This window comes from Mustela nivalis (assembly GCF_964662115.1).
Source record: "Mustela nivalis genome assembly, chromosome: 4".
Taxonomy (NCBI): Eukaryota; Metazoa; Chordata; class Mammalia; order Carnivora; family Mustelidae; genus Mustela; species Mustela nivalis.
Window position 1 is genome coordinate 89,549,324 of NC_139023.1, and position 26,640 is coordinate 89,575,963.

At 38.2% G+C, this 26,640-nt stretch overlaps 1 protein-coding gene and 1 long non-coding RNA gene across 2 annotated transcripts in view; one reads left to right on the top strand and one right to left on the bottom strand.

Annotated features, from left to right (window-relative positions):
• The window catches only part of LOC309862946, an 87,307-nt gene extending 64,375 nt beyond the window's left edge, over window positions 1-22,932 (bottom strand). Inside the window, exon 1 of the long non-coding RNA XR_014310809.1 lies at window positions 22,846-22,932. This is a non-coding gene — a long non-coding RNA (uncharacterized lncRNA). The remainder of the gene's footprint in view (window positions 1-22,845) is intronic.
• Window positions 22,933-23,015: 83 nt separating this feature from the next.
• Window positions 23,016-26,226, top strand: ARLN (allregulin). The gene is made up of 2 exons (XM_082727391.1): window positions 23,016-23,383; window positions 24,860-26,226. Coding segments are annotated over exons 1-2 (207 nt in total). The 5' UTR covers window positions 23,016-23,177; the 3' UTR covers window positions 24,861-26,226.
• The last annotated feature ends 414 nt before the right edge of the window (window positions 26,227-26,640 follow it).

Here is a 26,640-nt window from a genome sequence, read left to right on the forward strand (position 1 = left end):
AGAAAAAGCTGTAATTAGAAATAAGAAAATATATAAAAGAAAAGATCTCACTAGTAAAGCAAATATGTAGTCAAGGCAGTAAAGCTGTCACTTAGAAGCCAGTATGAAGGTTAAAAACCAAAAATAGTAAAAATAACCATAACCACTTAATTAGTTTAAAAATATACAAAATAAAAGGATATAAAATATGATGTGAAAAACACAAAACATGGGAAGAGGTACAAAATGTAGTGCTTTTAGATTCATTCAAACTTAAGTGATTATCAACTTAAAATAAACTGTTATATAAATAGATGAACAGAGATAAACCTCATGGTAACCACAAACCTAAAACCTATAACAGAGACACAAAAAATAAAGAGAAAAGACCCGAACATAACATTAAAGAGAATCATCAAACTATAGGGGAGAAGATAAAGAGAGGAAGAAGTAAACAGAGAACTACAAAAATAACCAGAAAACAATAAACAAAATGGCAATAAGTACATACTTATCAATAATCACTTTAAATTTAAATGGACTAAATGTTCCAATAAAAAAAAACACAAGTTGGCTGAATGGATAAAAATAGAAGACCACCAATATGATGTCTACAAGAGACTCACTTCAGATCTAAGACATACATAGGCTGAAAGTGAAGAGATAAAAATAGATATTCCATGTAAATGGAATGAAAAGAAAGAGTAGCAATAGTCATATTAAATAAAATAGACTTCATTTTTAAAAATATTTTATTTATTTATTTTGAGAGACAGATTGAGTAAGAGAGAGAGTGACAGAAGTAGCACAGGGAGGGGCAGAAGGAGGAGAAGCAGACTCTTCGCTGAGCAGGGAGTCCAATGTGGAGCTTGTCCTCAGGATTCCTGGACCATGACCAGAGCTAAAAATGGATGCTTAACTGACTGAGCCACCCAGGTGCCCCAGAGATAAAATAGACTTTAAAACAATGACTATCACAAAAGACTAAGAAGGATATTACATAATGATAAAGAGGGTAATCTAAGAATCAATTAATTTATAGATATTAATGTATCCAGTATAGGAGTACCTAAATATATAAAGCTAATATTAACAGACATAGAGAAATTGACACAAAAAAAAAAAGAAAAGAAAAGATCAATGAAACTGAAAGTTGGTTCTTTGAAAAGATTAACAAAATCAATAAATCTCTAGCCAGTGTCATCCAGAAAAGACAGAGGACCCAAATAAAATCAGAAATGAAAGAGAAGTCACAACTGACACCACAGAAATATAAAGGATCACAAGAGACTACAACGAACAATTATACCAACAAAATGGAAACCTAAAAAAAAATGAATAAATTCCTTGAAATATACAACCTTGCAAGACCAAATCATAAAGACACAGAAAACTCAAGTAGACTGATTACAAGTAATGAAATTGAATGAGTAATTTAAAAATTACCAGCAAACAAAAGTCCAGAACCAGATGTTGTTACAGGTAAGTTCTACCAAACATTTAAAAAGAGTTAGTACCTTTCCTTCTCAAATTATTCAAAAAAAAAAAAAAAAAAAAAACTGAAGAGGAAGGAATGCTTCCAAACTCATTTTACAAAGGTAGCATTACCCAATACCAGAACCAGACACAAGAAAATTAAAAGCATAGATTCCTTAAAGGACACATATACAAAAATCCTCAACAAAATAACAGCAAAATAAATTTAAAAATATGTTTAAAGGATCATATACCTTTACACATGAAATACCTTTACACATACACCTTTACACATGAAAACAATCAAGGGATTTAATCCAGGGATACAAGGATGGCTCAACTTCTTTAAATCGATCAACATGATATACCACTGTAATAAAACAAAGGATAAAAATCACATGATCATCTTAATTAATTCAGAAAAAGCATTTGACAAAATTCAGGATCCATTTATGATAAAAACTCTTCAAGTGGGTATAGAAGAAATGTATCTCAACAAGATAAAGGCCACATAGGACAAACACATAACATTACATTCAACAGAGAAAAGCTGAAAGCTTTTTCTCTAAGATCAGGAATAAGACAAGGAGTCTTCCTCTTGTCACTTTTATACAACATAATATTGAAAATCCTAGCTATACCAATTAGGCCAGAAAAAGAAATAAAAGGCATCTAAATTGGAAAGGAAGAAGTAAAACTGTCACTGTTTACAGATAACAGTATATTTTCTGTATACAGATTATATATATAATATATATATATATAATATGTAAATATTATATATTACATTATATTATTATAATTATATTATATATTATATTATATACATATTTTATATATATAATCTGTATACAGAAAATCCTAGACACAGTTGGAGCTAATAAATTAATTCAGGATACAAAATCAATACATAGAAATCAGTTGCAGGATACAAAATTAATATACAGAAATCGGTTACACTTCCATACACTTACAACTTATCAGAAAGGGATATAAACAATCCATTTCCAACTGCATCAAAAGAATACAATACCTAGGAATAAATTTAACCAAATAGGTAAAAGACCTGTACTCTGAAAACTATAAGACACTGATGAAAGAAATTGAAGCTGACAAAAACAAATGGAAAGATACACAGTGCTCATAGATTGGAAGAATTAATAATGTTTAAATGTCCATACTACACAAAGAAATTTACAGATTCAAAGCAATCCCCATAAAAATAGCAGGGCATTTTTCATAGAACTAAAACAAAAAAATCCTACAGTTTATTTGAAACTGACAAAGACCCCAAATAGCCAAAGCAATCTTGAGAAAGGAGAACACAGCTAGAGGTATTATTCTTCCTGACTTCAAACTATACTACAAAGCTATAGTAATCAAAACAGTTCGGTACTGCCAAAAACAGAGACACATAGATTAATAGAATAGACTAGAGAGTCCAGAAGTAAACCTATGCTTATATGGTCAACTAATCTATGACAAAGTAGGCAAGAACATACGATGGGGAAAAGAAAATCTCTTCAATAAATGCTGTTGGGAAAACTGGACAGCCACATGCAAAAGAGTGAAACTGGACCACTATCTCACATCATGTACTGAAGACTTGAATGTGAGGCCTAAAACCATAAAACTCCTAGAAGAAAACATATGCTGTAAACCACCTGACGTTGATCTTAGCAATATTTTTTGGACGAGTCTCCTTAGGCAAAAGCAACAAAAATAAAATAAATAAATGGGATTATATCAAAGTAAAAAGCTTTTGCACAGAGAAGGAAACCATCAACAAAATGAAAAGACAACCTAATGAATGAGAGAAAATAACTCCAAATCATACATCTGATAAGGAGTTAATATTCAAAATAAACATAGTTTATACAACTTAATATAAAGTTTTTAAAAAGCCCAAACAACCTGATTTAAAACTGGTCAGGGAAACTGAATAGAGGTTTTTCAGAGGAAGACTTACAGACAACAGGCACATGGAAAGATGCTCATCAGGAAAATGCAAATCAGGGAACTGCAAATCAAAACCACAATTTTACCTCTTACCTGTCAGATTGGTTATTATTAAAAAGACAAAAAAATAAGTGTTAGCAAGGATGTAGAGAAAAGGGAACCCCCATATACTGTAGGTGGGAATGTAAATTGGTACAGCTGCTATGGAAAGAGCATGGAGGTTCCCCTCAAAAATTAAAGATAGAACTACCGTATGATTCAGCAATTCCACTTCCTGATATTTACCCAGAGAAAACAAAAACACCAATTTTAAGGGATATATACACCTCCATGTTCACTACTATGCTTTATTTATAGTAAACCAAGACATGAAAAGAACCTATCAATAGACAAATGGATAAATAAGATGTGGTACACACACACACACACACACACACACACACACACTGGAATATTACTCAGCCATAAAAAAGAATGAAATCTTGTAATTTGTGACATGGATGGACATAGAGGGTATTATGCTAAATGAAATAAGTCAGAGGAAAACAAATGCCATATGATTTAACTTACATATGGAATCTCAGAAATAAAATAAACAGAAACAATCATAAATACAGGAAATAAACTGTTGATTACCAGAGTAGGGAGGTGTTGAGGTTTGGGCAAAATAGGTAAAGGGAATTAACAGGGACAAACTTTCAGCTATAAAATAAATGTCATAATAATGTAACATATAAAACCAGAATATAGTCAATAATACTATATGAACTTTGTATAGTGACAGAATCTAGACTTACTATGGGGATCATTTCATAATGTATAAAAAATACAGAATCACTATATTATACACCTTAAACTAATAGGATACTGTATGCCAATTATACCTCAATAAAAAAAATCTTGCACTGGTTGTAAATATTTTCATTAGAAACATCTATTATGATAAAAAAAAAAACATATGCTCAACCAGAACTCAGAAATAAGAAAAGCAATAGCAAAATAAATATTTCCATAAACTTACAATACAGAGATCACTGATCTGATTTTGATAGATATCTTCCTAGTCCCCTTCCCTGAGTGTAGATACATATATTTCCCTATAAATACCAATTCAAATAAATGTAAGAAATAAATGATATTCTATTATATTTTTCTACACTAATGATTCCCAGACCTGGCAGAGAATCAAGATCACCAGAAAAACTTTTTTTTTTTTTTGCTTTCTTGATCTCCACTGTTAACCTACTAGATAGAATCTCTGCAAATGGAACCAGAGATTTCAGAAAGCTCCTAAGTCGGTCTTGGGGTCTTTGAGAACAAAGGGCTATCAGATACCAAAAGTGTCACCTTCAGCTACCACCTCCTTCCTTTTTTTTTTTTTTTTTTCCATAAACACTGATTCCGACAATCAGCTAGGTCTTATTTTCTTCATATTCTTATATGGTTTACTATGTTATATACCTCAAGCAATTACATTTTAAGAAGGTGGGTATTACACAGTAGAGAGGGGAGTCAACTTTTTTGGCATTTAACTCTATGAATTCTTGTTCTGACTAATTTTTTTTCATACCGATGAAAGTAACAGCTAACATTTATATAGTTCTTACCAAATATCAGGCACTGTTTTAAGTGGTACATACATATGGCAGATACAGTGTGGGAAGAACATTTGAGCACATGATAAAAAGAAATAGATTAGAGAATATGTAATCTTTTGCAAATGTTAGAACTGAAACCCACTGTTTTATAACTGCATTAAAAACTTCACATGGGGGCACCAGGGTGGCTCAGTGGGTTAAGCCTCTGCCTTCAGCTCAGGTCATGACCTCGGGGTCCTGGGATGGAGCCCCATGTCAAGCTCTCTGCTCAGCAGGGAGCCTGCTTTCCCCTCTCTCTCTGCCTGCCTCTCTGCCTACTTGTGATCTCTGTCAAATGAATAAATAAAATCTTAAAAAAAAAAAAAAACTTCACACAGAAAATAGCAATTACTTAGATTTTCACTTTTTAAAAAAATAAATGTTCATTTTATCTCTCTAATCTTACTTGTCAATGTATGTGAAATAGAAAAGGGCAAGTATTAATCTCATTTGAAAGTAGAAAAGCTAAAGCACAAAGGAATGTATTAGCTTGTCTAATGTACAGAGTCCATAATGAACACAGAAATCAAATGTACCTTTTGACTTTCAATCCAGTACATTATGATCTTCACTATTACTCAGCCTGTTATAAACAAAAACACCTTCAGAAAAAAACACCCCTTAACTCCTCAGTGGCACCCAGGAATAGCACTCTAAATGAGTCAAGTCAGACAGTAAAATAATGGCAAGTAAGTGGTTAGGCGCTTACCAATTTCTAGCTTTAGTGCAGGCTCACCTTTTTTCATGCTTTATATCCTTTCTAGTATTACATTTCCACTATTTATTAGTATTAGAGATCTGCCTATCATTTGCTAATGGAGTGCCATTGCCGTTACCCCTCTTTGAAAAACTGACCTTAATATTATGCCAACTTGACTGACGAAGAGAGGGAGCCAGATTCAAGAACAGCCAATCTCTCATAATTTGGCCAGTTTATAACCTCTGTGCAGAGAGAATGATACAACAAACTGAACCTTTAGAAGAACCTCTCTTGGGGCGCCTGGCTGGCTCAGTCAGTAGTGCGTGCAACTCTTGGGGTTGTGAGTTCACACCCCATGTTAGGCATAGAGCTTACATTAAATAAAAGAAAAAAACTTTCTTTAGGGAGTCTCAATTTGAGAATACAAAATTTGTAACGGGTAGGAATGAGAAAGGTTTAAAGAGGGCAGACGGTAAGTAAAAAGTCATAAGTATGCTAAAGAACGATCAAGCAGAAAGCACAAAGGGCAATCAGAAGTGGTTAGAGTAGTAAAAGCTGAAATATTTACACATGAAATATGGTGTCTGGGATTTGCTTCAAATTGCTTCTTCCCCAGTCTAGGATTGGGGAGCCCGGGGAGGGGAGGTGTACTATGTCCAACAAGATTGGTTACAAGTTCACAATTGTTACAGCTATTGGAAACTACCTAACACAAGACAGTTCCACTGGGTGCCTAGTAGGAATATGGGAATTCATTATAATTTTCTCCCTACATTCGTATATTTGAAACTTTCCGTAACACAAAAGTTAAAAATATTATACTTAAATAAATGTATAACTCCAGAAGCCAAGCCTTTCCTATCACTTGCACTGCTATCACCTTGATTGGAATCACCATTATCTTTCCCCAGGATTAATATAACTCCCTGAAAGACCCTCCCAACTTCTACCTTTCCTTCCTTACTCCCTTAGTCTCTTTTCAACATGGCAGCCAGAAGCATCCTGTAAAAATTTAAATCGGATCATACCACTCTGACAAAACCCTGCAGTGTTTCCCATTTCATTCAGAGGAAAAGCCCATCTCCTTACAGTTGCTCATGATCAGGTCCCCTATTTAGCTGGCATGCATTCCTGTTTTCATGGATTGTCCAGGAGCATAATCCCAAATGGAGGGAACACCCAGGAGCAAAGGCCCTGAGGCAGTATTCAGACGTAAGGTTGAAGAACACAGAAAGTCTAGAAAGAGGGGCGCCTTGGTAGCTCAGTTGGTTAATTAAGCGCCTGCCTTTGGCTCAGATCATGATCCCAGTGTCCTAGGATCAAGACAGGCATCCTGCTCAGCGGGAATCCTGCTTTTCTCTCTTCCTCTTCCCCTGCTTGTGTTCCCTCTCTTACTATCTCTCTGTCAAATAAATAAATAAATAAAATCTTTAAAAAAAAAAAAGAAAAAGAAAGAAAGAAAGAAAGAAAGAAAGAAAGAAAGAAAGAAAGAAAGAAAGTCTAGAAAGAGTTCCAAGATCATCTAAGCTGACCAAAAATAGGAGCAAGGGTCTGGAACTACAGGCTGAGTCAGCATTCCTAGAACTGAGGAATGATGTGGTAAAAAGAAAATGGGTTTTGGAATCCTATAGACCTGCTTAAACTCTTGTCTTCCTACTTATTATAAGTCAAATTCTGAGCCTCAATTTTTTCTTAACTTGAAAAATGAGGAAAATTGTAATGAATATCTGCGATTGTTTTTTTTTTTTAGATTTTATTTATTTATTTGACAGTCAGAAATCACAAGTAGGCAGAGAGGCAGGCAGAGAGAGAGGGGGAAGCAGGCTCCCCGCTGAGCAGGGAGCCTGATGTGGGGCTCGATCCCAGGACCCCAGGACCTCGGGACCATGACCCGAGCCGAAGGCAGAAGCTTTAACCCACTGAGCCACCCAGGTGCCCCCAATTTCTGCGATTGTTTTAAATTGAGTCATAATATATAAAATATTTAACATGGTGCTTAGAATATAGCTGGTATTCAATAAATCTAAGTAATAGGAACCTGTACCCTTCTCTTGGACAGAAAACAGAACACAATAATCTTTGGTAGATTGAACGAACAGGACAACTCTTCTCGCAAGATATCCCTCACCAAGCCTATATATGGTAGAGTGAGTGTTGGCCTAGCCGGTGAGAACCCTTAGTTCTGCTCCAGTCTGTGATACAACTAGTTGGGGACTTTGGGTGAGCCACTTCGTCTTTTCAGAATTGAGTTCAATCTTTTCTTTTTTTTTTTTTTTAAAGTAGGCTCTATGCCCAATGTGGGGCTTGAACTCATGACCCCAAGATCAAGAGTCATATGCTCTTCTAACTGAGCCAGCCAGGTGTCCTAGTTTAGTCATCTTTAAAATAAAGCAATTGGACTAGATGATCTCTAATTCTCTCACAGTACTAAGACTCTATGATGTCTGGGGGTGCCTGGGTGGCTCAGTTAGTTAAGCATGTGACTCTTGATCTCAGCTCAGGTCTTGATCTCAGGGTTGTGATTTCAAGCCTTGCACTGGGCTCCATGCTGCGCGTGGAGCCTACTTAAAAAAAAAAGAAAGAAAGAAAGAAAATTTTATGATGCCTGAATAACATTCAGTGATTCTTCCTTTGACTAGCCCTTTGGTGTGTGTCACAGGACAGCACTGAAATAACAGAGGGAGGAGTGGGCAGAGAAAGAGATCTTTTAAGTTCATGAAAGCATAGCTGGCTTCCTGCACGTACACCCTGTATGGGCTCAGAAGGGCCTTTGTGTTTGATTTAACGTGCTGCTGTTACTGTCTTAAAAATCTCAATAGATTTTGAACAAGAAGCCCACATTTTCATTTTACACTGGGCCCTGCAAATTATGTAGCTGGCCCTATTCCTGTCAGCTGATTATGAATAAATGTGAAAGATACTTCTTGTGAGCAAATAGAGACGGTCTGCAAGAGATCCCTGGGAACCTAAAAAGAGGTGATTGGATGGGTAAGATAGTTGTCTGGGGTAGAAAGTAAGTGGGAGGAAATTTGGGGGGAATCAGTAAGGGAGGAAGGGCACTGTGAATGGATACTTCAAACAATTTCTGAAATGTTTCTTTACCTTCTGTTCCTTGCTTTCTCTGAATATAGTATAAGACTGCCATCTACTGGTCAATGATGTGAACTCTTTCAAAGACTTCCAATGCAGGGTCTTTGCATTTCAATGTCCAAAGGGTGACCCAGGATGGTTTGAGTGAACATATTTTGCAGCTAAAAACAATAATTATTGGGCGCCTGGGTGGCTCAGTGGGTTAAGCTGCTGCCTTTGGCTCAGGTCATAATCTCAGGGTCCTGGGATCGAGTCCCGCATCAGGCTCTCTGCTCAGCAGGGAGCCTGCTTCCCTGTCTCTCTCTGCCTGCCTCTCTATCTACTTGTGATTTCTCTCTGTCAAATAAATAAATAAAATCTTTAAGAAAAAAAAAAAAACAATGCCTGAAACACACCATTGTTTAAAAAAAAAAAAAAAACAAAAAAACAATAATTATTCCACAGTTCTAACTTCCAAACTAAAGTATTAAAAAGATGGACCTTTTCTATCCCCCTGAACAATCCCTTATAACTGCTTTTCTTGGTTTAACAAAAAAAAAAAAAAAGAACAATTTTTAAAGAAGAAACTATGTGCCCGAAATCAAACATTCAATGATGAACGCTATTAGTACAGATATCCAGGTCATTAAGAACTTCATCGAATGAATTCAATTCTCAGGTTCATCTTAGGTCTGAATGCCAGAATATCATCATCATCTTTAAAACTGGTCAAGTAGGAGATTTGTACTTTTATTTTCAGTGTATGCTAATGTGTAAGGTCATATCACCTTATCTATCTGTGATAGATAGGCATCTATCTGTGATACCACAGATATCTATGACTTTCAGTTCCAATGACCCACCTTCAGGCTATCAGGTGAAGCAGACATTACTGGAGAATTCACTGGGAAAAAAAGAGAAAGTAAGGCAGTGGCAGAAGATGAAGAAAGTTAGGGGACATGGAGAAAATTAATATTCACCAAAAAAGAATAGTGTTCCAGGGGGCATATCGTCATAGAATATCTACCCCTACTGAGAACTCTATCACAATGAAGGGTTACCACAAGCCCTCGCTTGTACAGTACCTAGATTACCAGAAAGAAAAGAGGGAATTTAGCCTAATGTATAAACTTGTCAAATCACTAAGTTGTATACCTGAAACTAATGTAGCATTATATGTCAATTATACTCAAATTTTTTAAAAAAAGAGGGAATTTAAATACCTATCCAGGGCACCTGGGTGGCTCAGTGGGTTAAGCCGCTGCCTTCGGCTCAGGTCATGATCTCAGGGTCCTGGGATCGAGTCCCGCATCGGGCTCTCTGCTCAGCAGGGAGCCTGCTTCCTCCTCTCTCTCTGCCTGCCTCTCTGCCTACTTGTGATCTCTCTCTGTCAAATAAATAAATAAAATCTTTAAAAAAAAAAATAAAAAAAAAATAAATAAAATAAATAAATAATAAAAAAAATAAATACCTATCCAGTAATTACTGGCTAGAACTGCTATGAAGGGAGAAAAATAACAGAAATCTGAAATCAGGAGGAGGATGAGGAAGTTCTCCCCAGATCCCAGCCCAGTTTATGAACACATCTCTTAGATTACTGGGCTATAACTGGATACTTTCAAACAATTCTGATACACTCACTACACTCCCAGGGAAAATATCTGAGAGCCAAAGACTGTTGCTTCACTCAAAAACAGAAGTCCTGGGTGGCTCAGTGTGTTAAGACTCTGCCTTTGGCTCAGGTCATGATCTCAGGATCCTGGGATCAAACCCCACACCTGCTTCCCCCTCTCTCTGCCTGCTGTTCTGCCTACTTGTGATCTCTCTCTCTCTCTCTCTCTGTCAAATAAATAAATAAAATATTGAAAACAAACCAAACAAACAAAAAAACAAGTCCAGGGCACCTAGCTGGCTCAGCAGGAAGAGTATGTAACCCTTGATCTTGAGGTCATGAGTTTGAGCCTCATGTTGGGTGCAGAGATTGCTAAAAAAAAATTAAAAAGAAAAAGTCCTTTATGTGAAAAACTATATGCTTTTTTTTTTTTTTAAGATTTTATCTATTTATTTGAAAGGCAGAGATCACAAGTAGGCAGAGAAGCAGGCAGAGAGCAAAGAGGAAGTGAGCTCCCTGCTGAGCAGAGAGCCCAATGCGGGGCTCCACCCCAGGACCCTGGGATCATGACCTGAGCCAAAGGCAGAGGCTTTAACCCACTGAGCCACTCAGGTGCCCCAGAAAGAGTATATGCTTAATGCCATTTCTTAGTTTTGCTTTAGAAAAATTTGTATACAAGATATCAAGATAACAAGGGTTATTAAAGGACATAAATGTGATACAGGACTTCTCGTCAACACATCCTTAGAACAGAAAAACCTGAGTGCAGATGGCGCTTACTTCACATTCCCAGTTCCCACTGGTGGTTCATTTGTGGTCCCACAGCACAATGTGCTCACCAGTATCATACCATTATTCTGTATTCAATTTGCTTGACTGTTTCCACTAGTCTAGGAGGTCTAGGGGAGCGAGGATTGAGTATTACATCTCCCCACTATACCCCTTTAACATCATAGTAAACATTAATAATTGTAACTGAATGAATAGTTGGCATGATGAACAGCCTCGGCCTCAGCAAACTAGCCTTCACCATCCTGTACTCTGAGAACCTATACACAGAGGCTGTACTGAGGGAATCGGCCCGAGCTATTCCTTATACCCAGATAACCTTATTCTGAACCAGACCTCCACCACTCTGGCCATATCAATTAGGTCAGATGATCCAAGGGCAGTCAATCTATAATACTTGAGAGCTGCCTATAATATGAGAATTTTGTCTAAGACCAATAATAGTACTTAATTAAGCCAGTTTGGGTCTCTCCCTTGGAAATTTGACTTCAACACACAGAAAAAGTCATCAGCTAGTAATAATGGGATAAAGTTCAAAGGCACAGAGGAAAACGTAGACGGTAGAGGCTGTGAGGCAAAGGGCAGTCATGACTGCAGTCCAGTAAAAAACTGGATAGAAGACAATGGTATGAACATAGGTTCTTAGAGGCAGAAATAATAAAATCTTGCTTCTGGTGGATAAAAGTATAACTTTGTTCACCATTGCTTCCTTGGACCCCAGGTGGCCAAGAGTACATATTTCTTTAACCAAATATGAATTAAGCACCTACCATGTAACAGATGTGACATGAGTTTTAGTGGTAAATAAGACAAATCTATTTTATTTCCATAGAGCACTACCTTCAAAGGTTAAAATTTAGAGGTAGAACATGGACACTGAGAAAATACAAACAACAGTGAAGTTGTTACAGAGAAATAGTGTAGCCTCTCATAGGCACAGACAATATCTTGAATTATATTTTCTTTTGGGCTCTTTTTTCCTAAAATGTCTGATTATATGGCCTTTCAGGAATTCCAAGATGCCTAACTTCCATCCAAGATTCTGTTCATTCTTATTTTCATCTGTAATAATACATGAAAAGGCTAGTTCCCAGGGTCTACAAAATCTTCAAAATCCAAATCTGCTCTAAAATACAAAGAGGACACTGCAAAATCTAAACAAACAAATGTTTTATGCACAGAACTCAGCACTAATTCAGATGTATTCAATGCAGTTCTTACTACCACTACAAGTTAACACATGATGATGTTTATAATATGCTAGGTATTGTTCAAAGTGCTTTATAAAAATCAGTTCACATTGGGATGCCTGAGTGGCTCACTTGATTAAGCATCTGCCTTCAGCTCAGGTCATGATCCCAGGGTCCTGAGATTGAGTCACAGAGTCCCAAATTGAGTTCCCTGCTCAGGAGAGACCCTGCTTCTTCCTCTGCCTGCTACTCCCCTTGTTTGTGCTCTCTCTCACAAATAAATAAATATAATATTTTTAAAAGAGTATCTGCTCATGTTAATCCTCAGAACAACTCTGTGCAATAAGAACTAGTATTACTATCCTCATATTACAGATGAGGAAACTGAGGTAGAGAGCGGTTATATAACTTGGCTAAGGTCAATACCCAGTAAGTGGCTGTACCAGGATTTGAACCCAAGCAGTCTGGTTCTAGAGCTTATGTGTTCTAGAGTCCAGATTCAATTTAACTTAATGTGGTTTTAAGTAAATTTTCTTCCAAAATATCATCCAGCAAATATTAATTGAACATTTATTATATCTGGGTGCTGATCTAGCTGTTAGAGATACAATAGTGAAAAAAACAAAACAAAACAAATCTATGTCTTCATGGAGGGGATATGGATAATATACAAGAAGTAAAATATATCGTACATTAGATGGCATAAATAAATATATGGTACATTAGATGAGAAAATAAACCCAGGAAGCAGGATGGGGGCTGCCTCAGGTGACACTGGGGATACAGTTTTATTTTTTTTTTAAGATTTTATTTATTTGACAGACAGAGATCACAATTAGGCAGAGAGGCAGGCAGAGAGAGGAAGGAAAGCAGGCTCCCTGCTGAGCAGAGAGCCCCATGCGGGGCTCGATCCCAGGACCCTGAGATCATCACCCGAGCGAAGGCAGAGGCTTTAACCCACTGAGCCACCCAGGCGCCCCTGGGGATACAGTTTTAAATGGGATATTCAAGGATATAACCCGAGCAGGTGATGTTTGAGCAACATCTTGAAAGAAGTGAGGGACTGTGCCATTCTAAGTATGTCTTATAGGATATTCAGTAGAGGAAGAGCCTTGGGTTTGGGTCCTCGGACCCAAGACAGTATTAAAATAGCTCTGGAGTTACATTTAGTGGATTTCTGGGATTTATGATATAAAGGGCCTAACTAGCACATTCTGTGAGGGCTCCAATCTGCTAGTTTAGGAAGGGCAGAATAAAGCAACTGAATGAGCATTATTAAACCAGCAACAGCCTCCTCACTTATTTTGAGCTGGAATTTGTGTAGGATTACTCTGTGACTTGGCAATGTTGAAAATTTCATGAACTCATTCTTCCCATTTTCTGAAGTCAATAGAATATTTTACTCTGCCTGGGTCACCAACTGATGTAGTACAGTTGAATGGAATATCCCATATATGTCTGTTAGGTCTGATGATTTATAGTGTTGTTCAAGACCCTGATTTTCTCTCTCTCTCTCTTTTAAGATTTTATTTATGTATTTTAGAGAGAGAGAATCAGTGGGGGTTGGGGCAGAGGAGAGAGAATCTCAAGCAGACTCCATACTGAGCTAGGAGCCTGACATGGGGCTCAATCTCATGATCCCAAGATCATCACCTGAGCGGAAATCAAGAGTCAGGTGCTTAACTGGCCGAGTCACACAGCTGCTCCAAGACCTGCATTTTCTTACTGATCTTCTGTCTAGATGTTTTACCCATTAATGAAAGTAGGGTATGGAAGTTTCTATTACTGTAGAACCCGCTATATTTCCCTTTAATTTGGTCTTTATCCTCTTCATATATTTTGATTCAGCATTTTCTTTTCTTTTTTTTTTCTTTTTTTAAAGATTTTGTTTATTTAATTGATAGACAGAGATCACAAGCAGGCAGAGAAGCAGGCAGAGAGAGAGGGGGAAGCAGGCTCCCTGCGGAGCAGAGAGCCTGATGTGGGGTTCGATCCCAAGACCCTGCGATCATGACCTGAGCTGAAGGCAGAGGCTTAACCCACTGAGCCACCCAGGTGCCCCCTGCTTGTGTTTTTGTGCTCTCTCTCTGTGACAAATAAATAAATAAAATCTTAAAAGAGAGAGAGAGAGTGTGCGCGTGCGAGAGACAGTTAAATAGACTATCTCTTGTTTTTTTTTAACTTACTATTTTCAAAAAACTTTCTTCCCAACTTCTTTTTATTTATTTATTTTTTATTGTGTTACATTAGTCACCAGAAAATACATCATTAGTTTTTATGCAGTGTTCCCAACTTCTAATGCATTTGTACTGAGATGATTTGGAAAACAGGAAAAAGCACAAAGAATAAAATGATCTGTGATCCCATCTTCCAGAGATAACTGCTGTTAATATGCTGACATTTTTCATATTTACAAAATAAGTCTAATCTGGTTAACATTTTACATATAGCAGTTATCACCTTTGCATCCATTTACTTAACACTGTTATTCTATTCACGCCTAGGTTAAGGTCATCATGTCTACTCTTGGATGCCTATTATATAACTTTATGAGGGAAGACTTTTCATGTGTTGACTAACCTGTCAATCTTCACCCTCAATGACTGTTCCTTCCAACACCTTTCAATAAAACAAAAACAGGTTGGTCACTCAGTTGATTAGCATAATGAGATTTCAAGATTGTAGATGTCAATATCTTATCATCTATGCTTACCAATTTAAGCCTGGCCCTACTGAAGTTGTTTTTAAACTTTTAAAAAGCAGCAGAATCCCTTCTTTATTTTGAAATGAAATCTTCTACGAAACCCTAAAATTTAAATACACAAAACTGAGCTTTTATGATTGAAGTGTGCACATGTATGTAGGTAGAAGAGGGTAGGTAGTTTGTTCAACAGCCAACCCTGCTTAGCCTTCCTAACACCAAAACCATAATGCAGAACCTCTCCGGGCTCTGGGACAGAGTGTTTGAATATCCCACAGTTCTGTTAAATGTCCTCAGTCAGTGCCTCTAATGAATTGAATGACTATTGCCCCACCTCCTATGGCTCCTCAGACAGTGCCTGACACTCGGGAGGCATTCAAAGAGTATTTATTTAAATTAAAGCCAAGAAATTCAGAAGGGGGGAATGGGTTAGTGCATACCTATTACTAATACTTGAAAACAAGACAAAACAAAAAACCTCAGAAAGTATCCCCACTGAGAGTAGTAGATAAGTAGTAACATATCTTAGTGGTATCATTATAATATTATGTTACACCAGAGGTTATTCAACAAGTATTTTTTGACCAGGATTGTAATAATGTTTGCAGAATACAACAAAATATAATTGAATAAATATTTTATTGTTTCTGTGTTCAAGGTACTGTTTGAGGGACTGGGGAAGCTACAAAGATGGTAAAAGTATAGTTTCGCTTCTAAAGGATACCTAGTACTCTAATAGGGGGAAAAACTTACATAACATTGTGCTATAAAACAAGACAATGTGCCAGACAATCTCAAGAAAATTCTGCTGTTTTTTGAGTTGAAGGTAGAAAATTTTGAAAAATGACCAGCCCAGGAGATAGCCTCATCCATAGGTGGCTATTACACAATGCAGAGAGTAGTAACTAATGCAGAGGAAGGTTTAAAAAAAAGAAGAAGAAGAAGAAAAGTATGGAATACTTCACTGCCTTGATCTTGAGAAGATAACCCTCTCCCCAAGAAGAAAACTTGGTATACAAAATAGAGACAAACGTGAAGTTTTCACAGCTAGTATGTTAGATATACTGAGAATGGAGAGATCAATGTGAATTCTAGAGGGAAACTTTATGAAGTTGACATCTGAATTGAAAAAGGATGGGTAGAGAAGCATTACAGGTTAATGAGAATAACAGGCACCAAAGCCCAAAGGCCAGGAAGAGAACAGTTTCCATGAAAAAGACGGAAGACAGCAATCTGGCTGGAACAAAGGGTGTCTACTGGACAGGAGGTTGGCTAAGTAGGGTGGAGGTAGATTAATGGTGGGATACATGGACGGCAGCTGATGTAGGCCAAGATGAAGATAAAAGGGAAGCTGCAACAAATAGCAATTAGCTATGATGATGATGCAATTCTCAGAGAAAAGTATAATAGAAGTGTATAGCAATGATGATGGAAGAGAAAAAAAAAAAAAATGGATAAAATTCCCAGAAGACAGAGAAATAACTTGCTGTACCAATCAACAGGGTTATTGGAATGCTCATTCAATTTGGAAAGTAGACAAAAATGGAATGAAGATAAGAAAGGGATAACTTAAGAAAAAACCATGTTTACAGATGAAAATTAGCAAAGTTTTTTTACTGTTGGGGAGGTTACTCTATAAAATTAGTTTAATTCCTAGAATGATGAGTTCCTAGACATGGATGATTTATTATGTGGACATACTAATTTGACAGCTGCCTGAAGAAATCTGTATTATCACCTTAGGCTAAAGCATAGTTTATCACCTCCCTCTTAAGAACTGAATGCACTTGAACTTCAGAAGTTTAGAATGTCTTCCTAAAAATATCTAGCTTTGATCTGATTGTTAAGGCATTCTCATACCCTATCTTCACTACCCTAGCTCCAGTCAAATAAACTGTGTTGACAGTATTTTGAACGTGCTGGATCATGGTTGCAGTGTAATAACTCATTTCATGGTTTCTGGTGCATCTTTTTCACTTGGACATATCAGGCAGAAAAGTTTAAGGGGGTGGGGAAAATGCTGAGTTCCTACCTCACTAACAGTGTACCTGGATTTCAGTAAAGTACTTTCTTTGAAATTAAATTTTTAATTTAAGGATATCGCAAATTCTACCACATAGTCCATATTCAGTTCTGTCACGTGGAATAACCAAGAATTACTGGAATTTTAACAAGGGTGAAGCCAGAAGAGGTGACAGGCTCTTTCAAATGAATTTAGTCCAAGTGACCCTTCCCTGTTTGCATTATTTGCTCTCCCAAATGTGACAGACCTACCTGACACAAGAGGTCAGACTCTAGTACCAACATCTCTCACAGATGAGTATGTGACTCTTTGCCAAGGACAAATTTATTTTTTTTTAAAGATTTTATTTATTTATTTGACAGACAGAGGTCACAAGTAGGCAGAGAGTAGGCAGAGAGGCAGACAGAGAGAGGTGGGGGGAAGCAGGCTCCCTGCTGAGCAGAGAGCCCAATGCAGGGCTCGATCCCAGGACCCTGAGATCATGACCTGAGCCGAAGGCAGAGGCTTCAACCCACTGAGCCACCCAGGTGCCCCATCCAAGGACAAATTTAAAACCATTTCAAGCTATTTCTAATAATTTCAGTAATTTTTATCAATCCTTTTCAATAAATAGAAGCAATTGATTCAACCTTGCCACTGAGAAGAATACGTCCATCATTTGCATGGGCAGTAGTTTACTTGTCTCCACTAATTTTTGTAAAGCTTCCATGTCGCTTACCATCAATCTACTACCAGCCTATAATCTGGGTTACAACACACAGTTTAGCTACTTTTCAGGCAATGGTCTTCTCATTCCCAGAATCTACAAAGCGAAAGGACAATGATATTTTTCTTTAAGGTAGTATACTGTCTTTGTAACAGATTTGGAGGTAAATTAGAGCAAGGTTGAACATCTATAGAACAGCATTAAAAATGCTGAATTTGGAATCAATTTTAAGCTTTATAATTTTTTTTAGTAACCTTAGACTATGTACTCCTTTTGTGTCTCATTTTCAAATTCTATAAAATAGAGTAATCACAGCTTCGAAGAAGTTTTATGAAGATTTAGTGGTACACAGTCATATCTTCATTCACATCACACTAAAAGAACCACTAATACATACCTGTGTTTTCTGAATAATCCAAGGTTCGTAATGTGACAAGGGAGAAAATATTTAAAATTGGAGTCATGAGGGAAAATTCAGGCAGTATAGTGAAGGAGTTCAGAGCATGTCACCCCAAAATACACAGCCTAAAATTGGCATACTATAAGTCCAGGGAACAATAGGACTGACAAGGCTGCTAAATATGCAGCCCAAAATAGAACCCCTTCCCTTTTTCCACCCAATTTATAAACCTGCCTTTATCCCTGACTGATATTATTAACTATTCAGGCAAATACCCTACAATATTGAAAAAGACAAAGGTATACAAAAGGGTGACAAACAAATAGATTATACATTGGGTCAAACAGACTTCCTGCGGTCCCCTTTCTTTTGACCTTTTGGCTTGTATTTATTTCCCATCAGATGGGACATATGGGTAGATGGGAGATAGTTAAGGAACTAATTCATTCTCCCTTAGCATCCACAAATTTTCTAACCAAATTATCTCCCAGTGTACTACTACTTATTAATCTCACCAAGTTTCTGGATGAAACCAACATACCTCAGGAAATCCTCCAAGGCCCACACTGCCCCTTGTGGAATCCCAAAATGGATTCCATAGATTTATCTCCAGTATCAAGCTATTCCCACTATTTAGTTATCATCTGTGTATTTAGTGGGTGGACTGAATGTTACCCAGCCAGAAGTACCAATGCCCCAACAGTGGTGAAGAATTAGTAACTGAAATTATTCCTTGTTTGGGCATTCCTTTATGTATTGGGTCAGATGAAGGAACTAATTTTACAACAGAAATTAACCATTTGCAAAACTTTGGGGTACTCGCTAAAATTTCACACTCTGTATCATGCCTAATCCTCATGGCAAACAGACCATAAAAATCCAAACATCAAAAGGACTTCAGAAATAATCTGTCAAGAAACTGGATTTAATGTCCAGGAGCACTAACCTCTGAACCTTATAACATCTGGAATACGCCAAATAGAAAACATAACATCTGTTGAAATACTGTTTGGTCACCCTATTCCTACTGGCATCTCTAAACCTTCTATTCCTTGATTGAGTGAATATTATAGGGGGTGTAAGTGAAAAACGTGCTATTGATTTGATGTGGGCGAGGAGCGAACGGTCAAAAATAAATCTTGAGACAGTGCAAAAATATGTTTTTATTATGGCAAGGGACAGGGCCCGTGGGCAAACAAGAGCTGCAATGTGATTGTAAACAATGACTGAATATATACTTCAAGTTGGAAGAGGGAGAGATACAGGAAGTTTCCAAAAAGATTTTCATATATTAAAGAAGACTTAAAGGATCCTGGAGGTCTGACTAATGTCAAGCTAAGGCTGCTTTTGCCCCTAGCATAGCACTAACCTTACCGCAGTTGTGGGTTCCTTGAGGAGTGTCCTACTCTGCCTGCCTCAAGAATTTGTGAATGGACTGCAAGTTGTAAAGCGATTTAATTTTATCTACAACTCTTTTGCCTTTGTTCTCCATGTCACTATGACTAGCTATATACAAGAACTAACTAGTATAAACGGAGCATATCATCAACAGGTAAAAATGGCATGGGCTCTGCTGACTGGCAAGCTTTGCCATCCCTTTTGACCAGAAGACTAGATGTACATTGATGTTTCTAGAGGAGCACACACATTATCACCTCACTGAGAAGACCTTTATAAAGAACTACTAACGGCTCACACTGCTATCAAAATAAACGAAAAATCCTTCTGGATTCACACAAGCCCTGCCAAGTTAGACCAGGATCAGCACTCCCAGGACAATTGGAAGACCATTCCTAAGGTGAGCTTAAAGTAAGGATTTCCCAGGCAAATTCCCAGGTCTTATAAGCAGACAAAATCATGTAGTAGACAGCTTTTCTCAAGATCACTGATCAAGAAACTTCACTTCCACTTATTTTCTCCCCCACTGGGTCTTCCTACTCCCAGAGGAAAATGAAAAAGAGAAAAAAATATCTTCCTTTTAACAAAGCTTCCCCTATCGTTAGCCAATTACTAAAAGGCTGATTGGAGAGGCGCCTGGATGGCTCAGTACTGTGGAGCACAGTTGGGTGTAGATATTACTTTAAAATCTTAAAAAAAAAAAAAAAAAAGAAAAGAAAAAAGAGGCTGACTGGAGTCTGATTGTCTCAGTCTAACATACTTTCCCTCTGATCCCTTTGAAGGCTGTCCTTCAAACTGGTTCTCACTTACTAACTCTTACTGTTCCCTCAGTAGGTTATGCACAGACCTGACCACCCCTTAACCACTTTTCCAAACCCCGGCCACATTAACTAATCACTCTGGGTTTTGGTAATGTCAACATCTAGATCATGCAAAAGAACCTGAAATTAATTTTTATTCCTGCCAAGAAGACCAACTGGTGGACCAACTCTGGAAAATGGACGCATGACAGGTTATGGCACCTATGGCCAAAAAAATTATCATTCTTCTCTTTTTGTGAGTTGGTTGTACATGGAAAAATCTCTGTGGAAGCTCAAGGACTATCCTTTGCTCAGACATTAGAAAAGACTTTTTTTTTCCCTTTGCACTGAAAATCGCGATGGTACTGAACTTTTCCCACATGACATACCAAGGGAATATTACAACCAAAGCTTGTGGTCTGATTCCACAGGTAGCATCCTCAAGCCTCTCATGAAGGTCAGAAATGGTCTCATTACTGACTCTTAATGCTATCAACACCTGCGAAACCACCAGATTTCATGGCAGGCTCCAAAGCCACCCTTGTGTAACCCAGGAGCAGCTGAACCACCGAAGGCCAAAAATTACACATTGGGAACCCCAAAATTTGCACTCACCTGGTCACGTAACAAAACCAAGCCTTACAGCTGCTAAAGCCTAATTGCAGGCCTCTTCTATCTGATCTTTCACAATCTGTTCTACTCCTATAGACTGACAGGGATACACGGAAGATGGAAATGGGCAGGTCACCACATGACAGGTGACAAGATCACCAAACCCCAACTTAGTAAGTCACAAGTTTCATTCTGACCTTATCCATGAACAATGCTGGTCTTTGTATCTTAGGTGATGATAAGGTAATAAAGAGTTCCACCTAGATGGTCAAGAGGATGTGAACTCAGATTCCTGACACTCTCTATAACCAGGTACTCCACCTTAAATGCCAGCCAAATTACAAACTTGGGTTCCTTTGATCATAAAATAGAGCCACATAAATATACTAGACATGATGTTACAGAAAACTGGCTTGTATATCACAATTCTAAGTTTTTATGAATATTGACCTCCCTTTTCCCAGGCTTTGGAACTTACGAGTTGGAAAGGCTGTTCTAAATCTTTCCACAGAAATGGAACAAGAGTTCAGTATCACCACACAAACACTGGAAGCCATTCTATGAGAATTTGATTATTTAGGCTCTGTTATACTCCAAAGGTACCTCGCCCTGGACACACTGACAGTCCAAAAGGAGAAGCGTATGCAATCATTACTGAACAATGCTTCTTCTGTGTCAACTGCTTGGGACAAATTGTGTCTAACCTGACCCTTTGAAAGACAAGATAAACGTCCTCCATCAGATCAAGGAGGTCCAGCCATTCTGTTGGACTGACCTATTTCCGGGGACAAGAGACTGATTTAATGAGGGCATGAGGAAATGTGCTTGGATTTGTCATTTCCTATTTATTCTTATTCTAATCTATGCTCTTCTTTTCCTTTGCAGATAGATCCCTCCCCACTTGGTTGCTAACCCAATTCTTTCCACAACCACGAATGCAGCTTTTATGAGAAACATCTAAGGAATTTTCAGACAGAGGAAATGAAGTTCAGAGCATGTCACTCCAAAATAAACACCCTACAAGTGGCATACTGATTAAATTAAAGGAGCTTGAGAAACAGCAGGTGCAAGAGGGTCACTGCGACTTTCCTGAATTCTTCCTGACAGGAGATAAAGCTCTCCTGGGAAAAGGTGCCCTCCCTCTACCAGGAGGAAGAAAAACAGTCTTATCACCAGAGATGGGGAATCAGGCTGAGAAACCTGTGCAAACCAACCTCGTTACACTAATGTTTATCTTCCTAGTCATTCTTCCACAGTTTGCTACCCCTGACCCAAACCCTCTGTCTCAAAACGTGATTCGTTGTCTACAAGGTATAAAGCGTTCCGTTCTGGTCATTCTTTGAGTGCTCATTCTCTTGCCGAGGTTCTCACATACATGTTTTTTAAAAAATTTAATAAAACTTGTATGCATTTCTCCTGTTTGTCTGTCTTATGTCAGTTTAATTTCTGGACCCTGTTGAAGACCCAAAGAGGGTAGGTAGAGAATTTTCCCTCCCTTACAATGGTCAGTCGTTTTCTTTCTGCTAGCACTCTAATCTCATAGGGAGCCACACTTCCAACCCTTTGGGTTATTCTACACGCAACATTCTCGTGATTTGCTCTCTGGCCCCCTAAGAAACTCACACTCATAATACGTCTGTCTCATTATAGCTTTCACAGGATTAAATAAGTGTAACGTGTTATATACACAAAACAAAACCTATCAAGAGGGGGTCCTAAACCTGGTATAAGGGGCCCCAAAGAGCAGGGATAAGGAAAGGGGACTGCGGGGAGTGGCAGGGTAGAATCCATCACCTGAGAGGAATGGGACTTGATAGTGACTTCTGACGAGGCGAATGCCTTTTCCTTCCAACGAAACCTGTCTAACCGGCTTTTCCCCAGGGGCGGGCGGACCAGCTTACTCCGCTTCCCGGTGGCGGCCGAGCTGCCTGCCGGCTGTCACGGAGACAGTGGACTTTCGGGCGGCGCCTGCGCGTTGGAAGAAGAGGGAACCAGGCCCGCTTCCGGCGATGAGGAACGCGCATGCGTAGGCGGCCAGACTGGGGCGGGTTTAGGGCAAGGTAAACGCGGAAGTAGGGTCCTTGTCTTTCTGGCTGCTCGGTCTGTGGTGGGGTTCCTGGTGCGAGATGGAGGCGGGCGCAGCTGCGGAAGATGGTCGGGACGGTCCTCGGGAGCGGCGAGGCTTGGATGAAGCTGGGAGGCAGCAGCAGAACCACGAAGTGCGATCTCAATCCCGGGCCGACCGGTTTCCAAAGCATTCCTACTGGTTGGATCTCTGGCTCTTCATCCTCTTCGATGTAGTGCTGTTTATCTTCGTCTACCTTTTACCATGGTGAGTACTCTGAACGCAGGGTTGAACCGGTAGGGAGTTTACCACCACAGTTTGGGGGGGGGGGGGTGGGGAGCAAGGTAACCGAATTCCAGAGAGTATGGTATGCCCGATAATATAGCTGGTGAATGGCGGGGTGGAGAGGCGGGTGGTTTGGGTCGGGTTGAGGCTGGAGTGAAAGTGTTCTTCCCTGGCACCTCAGTGAGCGTCTTCAAAGAGGTGTGGGAGAAACTTGGCTTCCTAATTTTTCTTCTGTTTTGGATTGAAAAGAGCTGGATTTGACTATCTGCACTACCACAAAAAAATTAAAGAAGTTATTTAGCTTTTCTGAGCTTTATTTTTCCATTTACCATTTGGGGCCATAATAACAAGGTCATAGGGGTGTAGCGAGGATTAAATGAGGATTTTCTCTAAAAGCGATTCGCATTTTTGCCTGGCAACAGCAAGCGCTTGACTAAAGGTGTTGTTACTATAACTACAGTTTGACCTCTAGGAGGCCAGGTAGGTATCTCAAACAGGTCCAAGCCTGAACGACTACTAACTTCTTACCAAAATGTACTTATTTTTCAGTGTCCGTATTTCAGTAAATGTTAACTTTATTCATTCAGTACTCCTGCCAGAAGCCTGGGACTCTGATTGTCCCCTTTTGCTTACACCCACACATCCCAAAACACCCAACTGTTAAATCACAAAATTCTGTAGGTTCCACTTGCGAAGTCCTTGCTCTCCATTTTCATTGCCACTGACTCTGAAAAGACATTTTCGGAAGAGGATAAGGGGGGGAAAAGTAGAGAAGGCGCTGGGGAGCAGAACAAGAAGAGGGACAAGGACTGAGGTGATAGGAAAAGTTCAGGAGAGCAGCAGTGGAGTTGAAGGGCGGGGCTGTGGAAGAAAAGCAGTGCAGCTCATTTGGACATTAGGGAGCTCTCTTGGACTTTGGAGTTGTTGACTTATCATAAATTAACTTTTCTCAATCATTATGCTTATGAGTTTGCAATCCATGATAGGCAATTATGTCTTCTTTCCCCGCCCCAAAATTTTGGCAAAGATTTGGGCATGACCTCCTCGTATCTAAGACCCCATTGTCACTGATTTCTTGGATGTGTTAGATTAGAAGGCAGAGGGTTGAGTGGAGTGAATGGAAGAGGTGGATATTTCTATAAAATACTCTGCCAGACTATTTGTAGAGTTTTCACTCTCCTCTACTTCCCCTCCTTTTTTGGTAGAGAATGATACCTCAAATACAGTGTTTTGTTTTGTTTTAATGAGTTTTCAGCTCTGGATGGAAAAATGAAAAGAAGAAGAAAGAAAATGGAAGCAGTAGGAGGAATAGTCCAGGTCTTTTTTTTCTCTCTTATCAATACATAAATCATTTAGGAACAGGAAAGTGACTGAGACAATCTAGATTTTCAGGTATTGGGTCTAAAATATTAAATCTGGAAGGAGGAAACATTGTTGACAAATATTTGGTTTTTACAGAATGGTTTGCCTGATGTCTAGATTAAGAAGTTGACTCCTGGAGTGGATTCTGAAAATGACTGCAAACTTCTTGAACAAAGAAGACAGGGTTGTGCAACAGAATTTCAAACTCGGAGGAACTTTTTTTTTATTTTACATACTCTTGTTACTCCTTTTGGGGACTATAGTAAGTGGGTAATGATCTCACCCATTCATAGCTAAGTTCTTAAAATTACTCTGATTCATGTTTAAAAGCTTTTCAAACATCTGATGGCTTTATAGGGGCTGAATATTAAAGTATTTATACATAAAGGTTTAGGGTATTCATTAAGAAATATGGTAATGTCTTGCCTTTAACAGTTTAAGTGTTAACCCGGGTTTAGTATGATGCAAAAATGTGGTAAAATATTAAGATGAAGTATTTAAAAATAAATTACTTAAAAACAAGGGTGAAAAAAAGGAGTTAGAGCTGTACAGAAAATGCAGGCCCACAGTGTACTGGCTGTAAGTAACAGTTTAATTTTTAAATTAAGTGGGCCTCAGTTAACAGTTACCAGATTGATAAAGTCCCAGAGAAAGCATACTATCCAACTGTGCATGTCCTCTTACCTGGATGTCCCCTTCCTTCCTTTTAAGTTCTTGAACTTCCCTAAAATAGGACTGTGTTTGAAACCCATTTTTTATTCTTGTGGTTTTATAAAGAATGCTTGCCAAAATATGAGGCTTTTTGTTTGTTTTTTAAATAATGTCTGTACCTTAAATACTTCAGCAAAGTCATTTCAACAAATATTTGAGCACTTACTCTGGGCCAGGTGTAGTAGTGAGGAAAAAAGACAAAAATTTTTTGCCTTCATGGAGCTTGCATTCTTTTATTTATCTAACAGTGTTAGTAATAATTTACATTCTAGGAGTGATCAGCTAGTGTTTAATCAGAAAGGTCACACTTCCAAAGCAGCTACTAAAAGCCCTTCGGAAGCTATTCCTATTACATAACAGATACTTCTTTATGTAATGGATGTTAGAAAGGGGCTCTTGTTGAAATTGGTGACATTTGATACATGTGAATTGCCTAAATATTTTGAGGATATTCACCTCCCTTAGAAATAGGGCATAGATCTGGTGAACTCTATACCTTCTCTCTTTTAGAATGACTTTAGAATGAAATCCAGGACTGATTTTGGAAGATTTTAGTTGCCAATTGCCAAGTACAAGGTAACAATTATGCATCCAGGGTATTGCATCTACTTGAGAGAGAACCTTTTATGCAGAGGTCGATGCATCTAAAGAAACACAAAATTGGAATTTTATTGAGTATACCAAACAGTATGAACTGTTTTTCTGCTGTTTGCTAATAATTTTGTCCAATAAATATTTATTATGTAGCTAAATTTGGTCTGATTTTGGATTTTGCATTTGTTTAAACAAATTACTTGGTAAGTAGCAGGGTTTAGAAAGGATTACCAGTTCTCATGTAGCTTAATGTTGGGTTATACACAAAATTTTATAATCCGTACTATGTTTCTGAGCCTGAAATCAGCCTACTACCACAAATACTGAATATTCTGAAAATTTCTAGCAGAGGGAATGTAGCAAGGTCTTGCTGTTATGACATGACTAAAAATGGCATACAAAAATGGTTCCAGCAGGAGGGCTGAGTCGTTTCTACAGCTAATGAATAAGAAATTATACCTACTGTGCCATCTCAAGTATAGTGAGTCCTTACAGCACCCACACTTGAAGGCTAAATGAGTAAAGGGTAACTAACTGCGTAAGGCTAAAGGATGAATGGGACACCAAGAAAA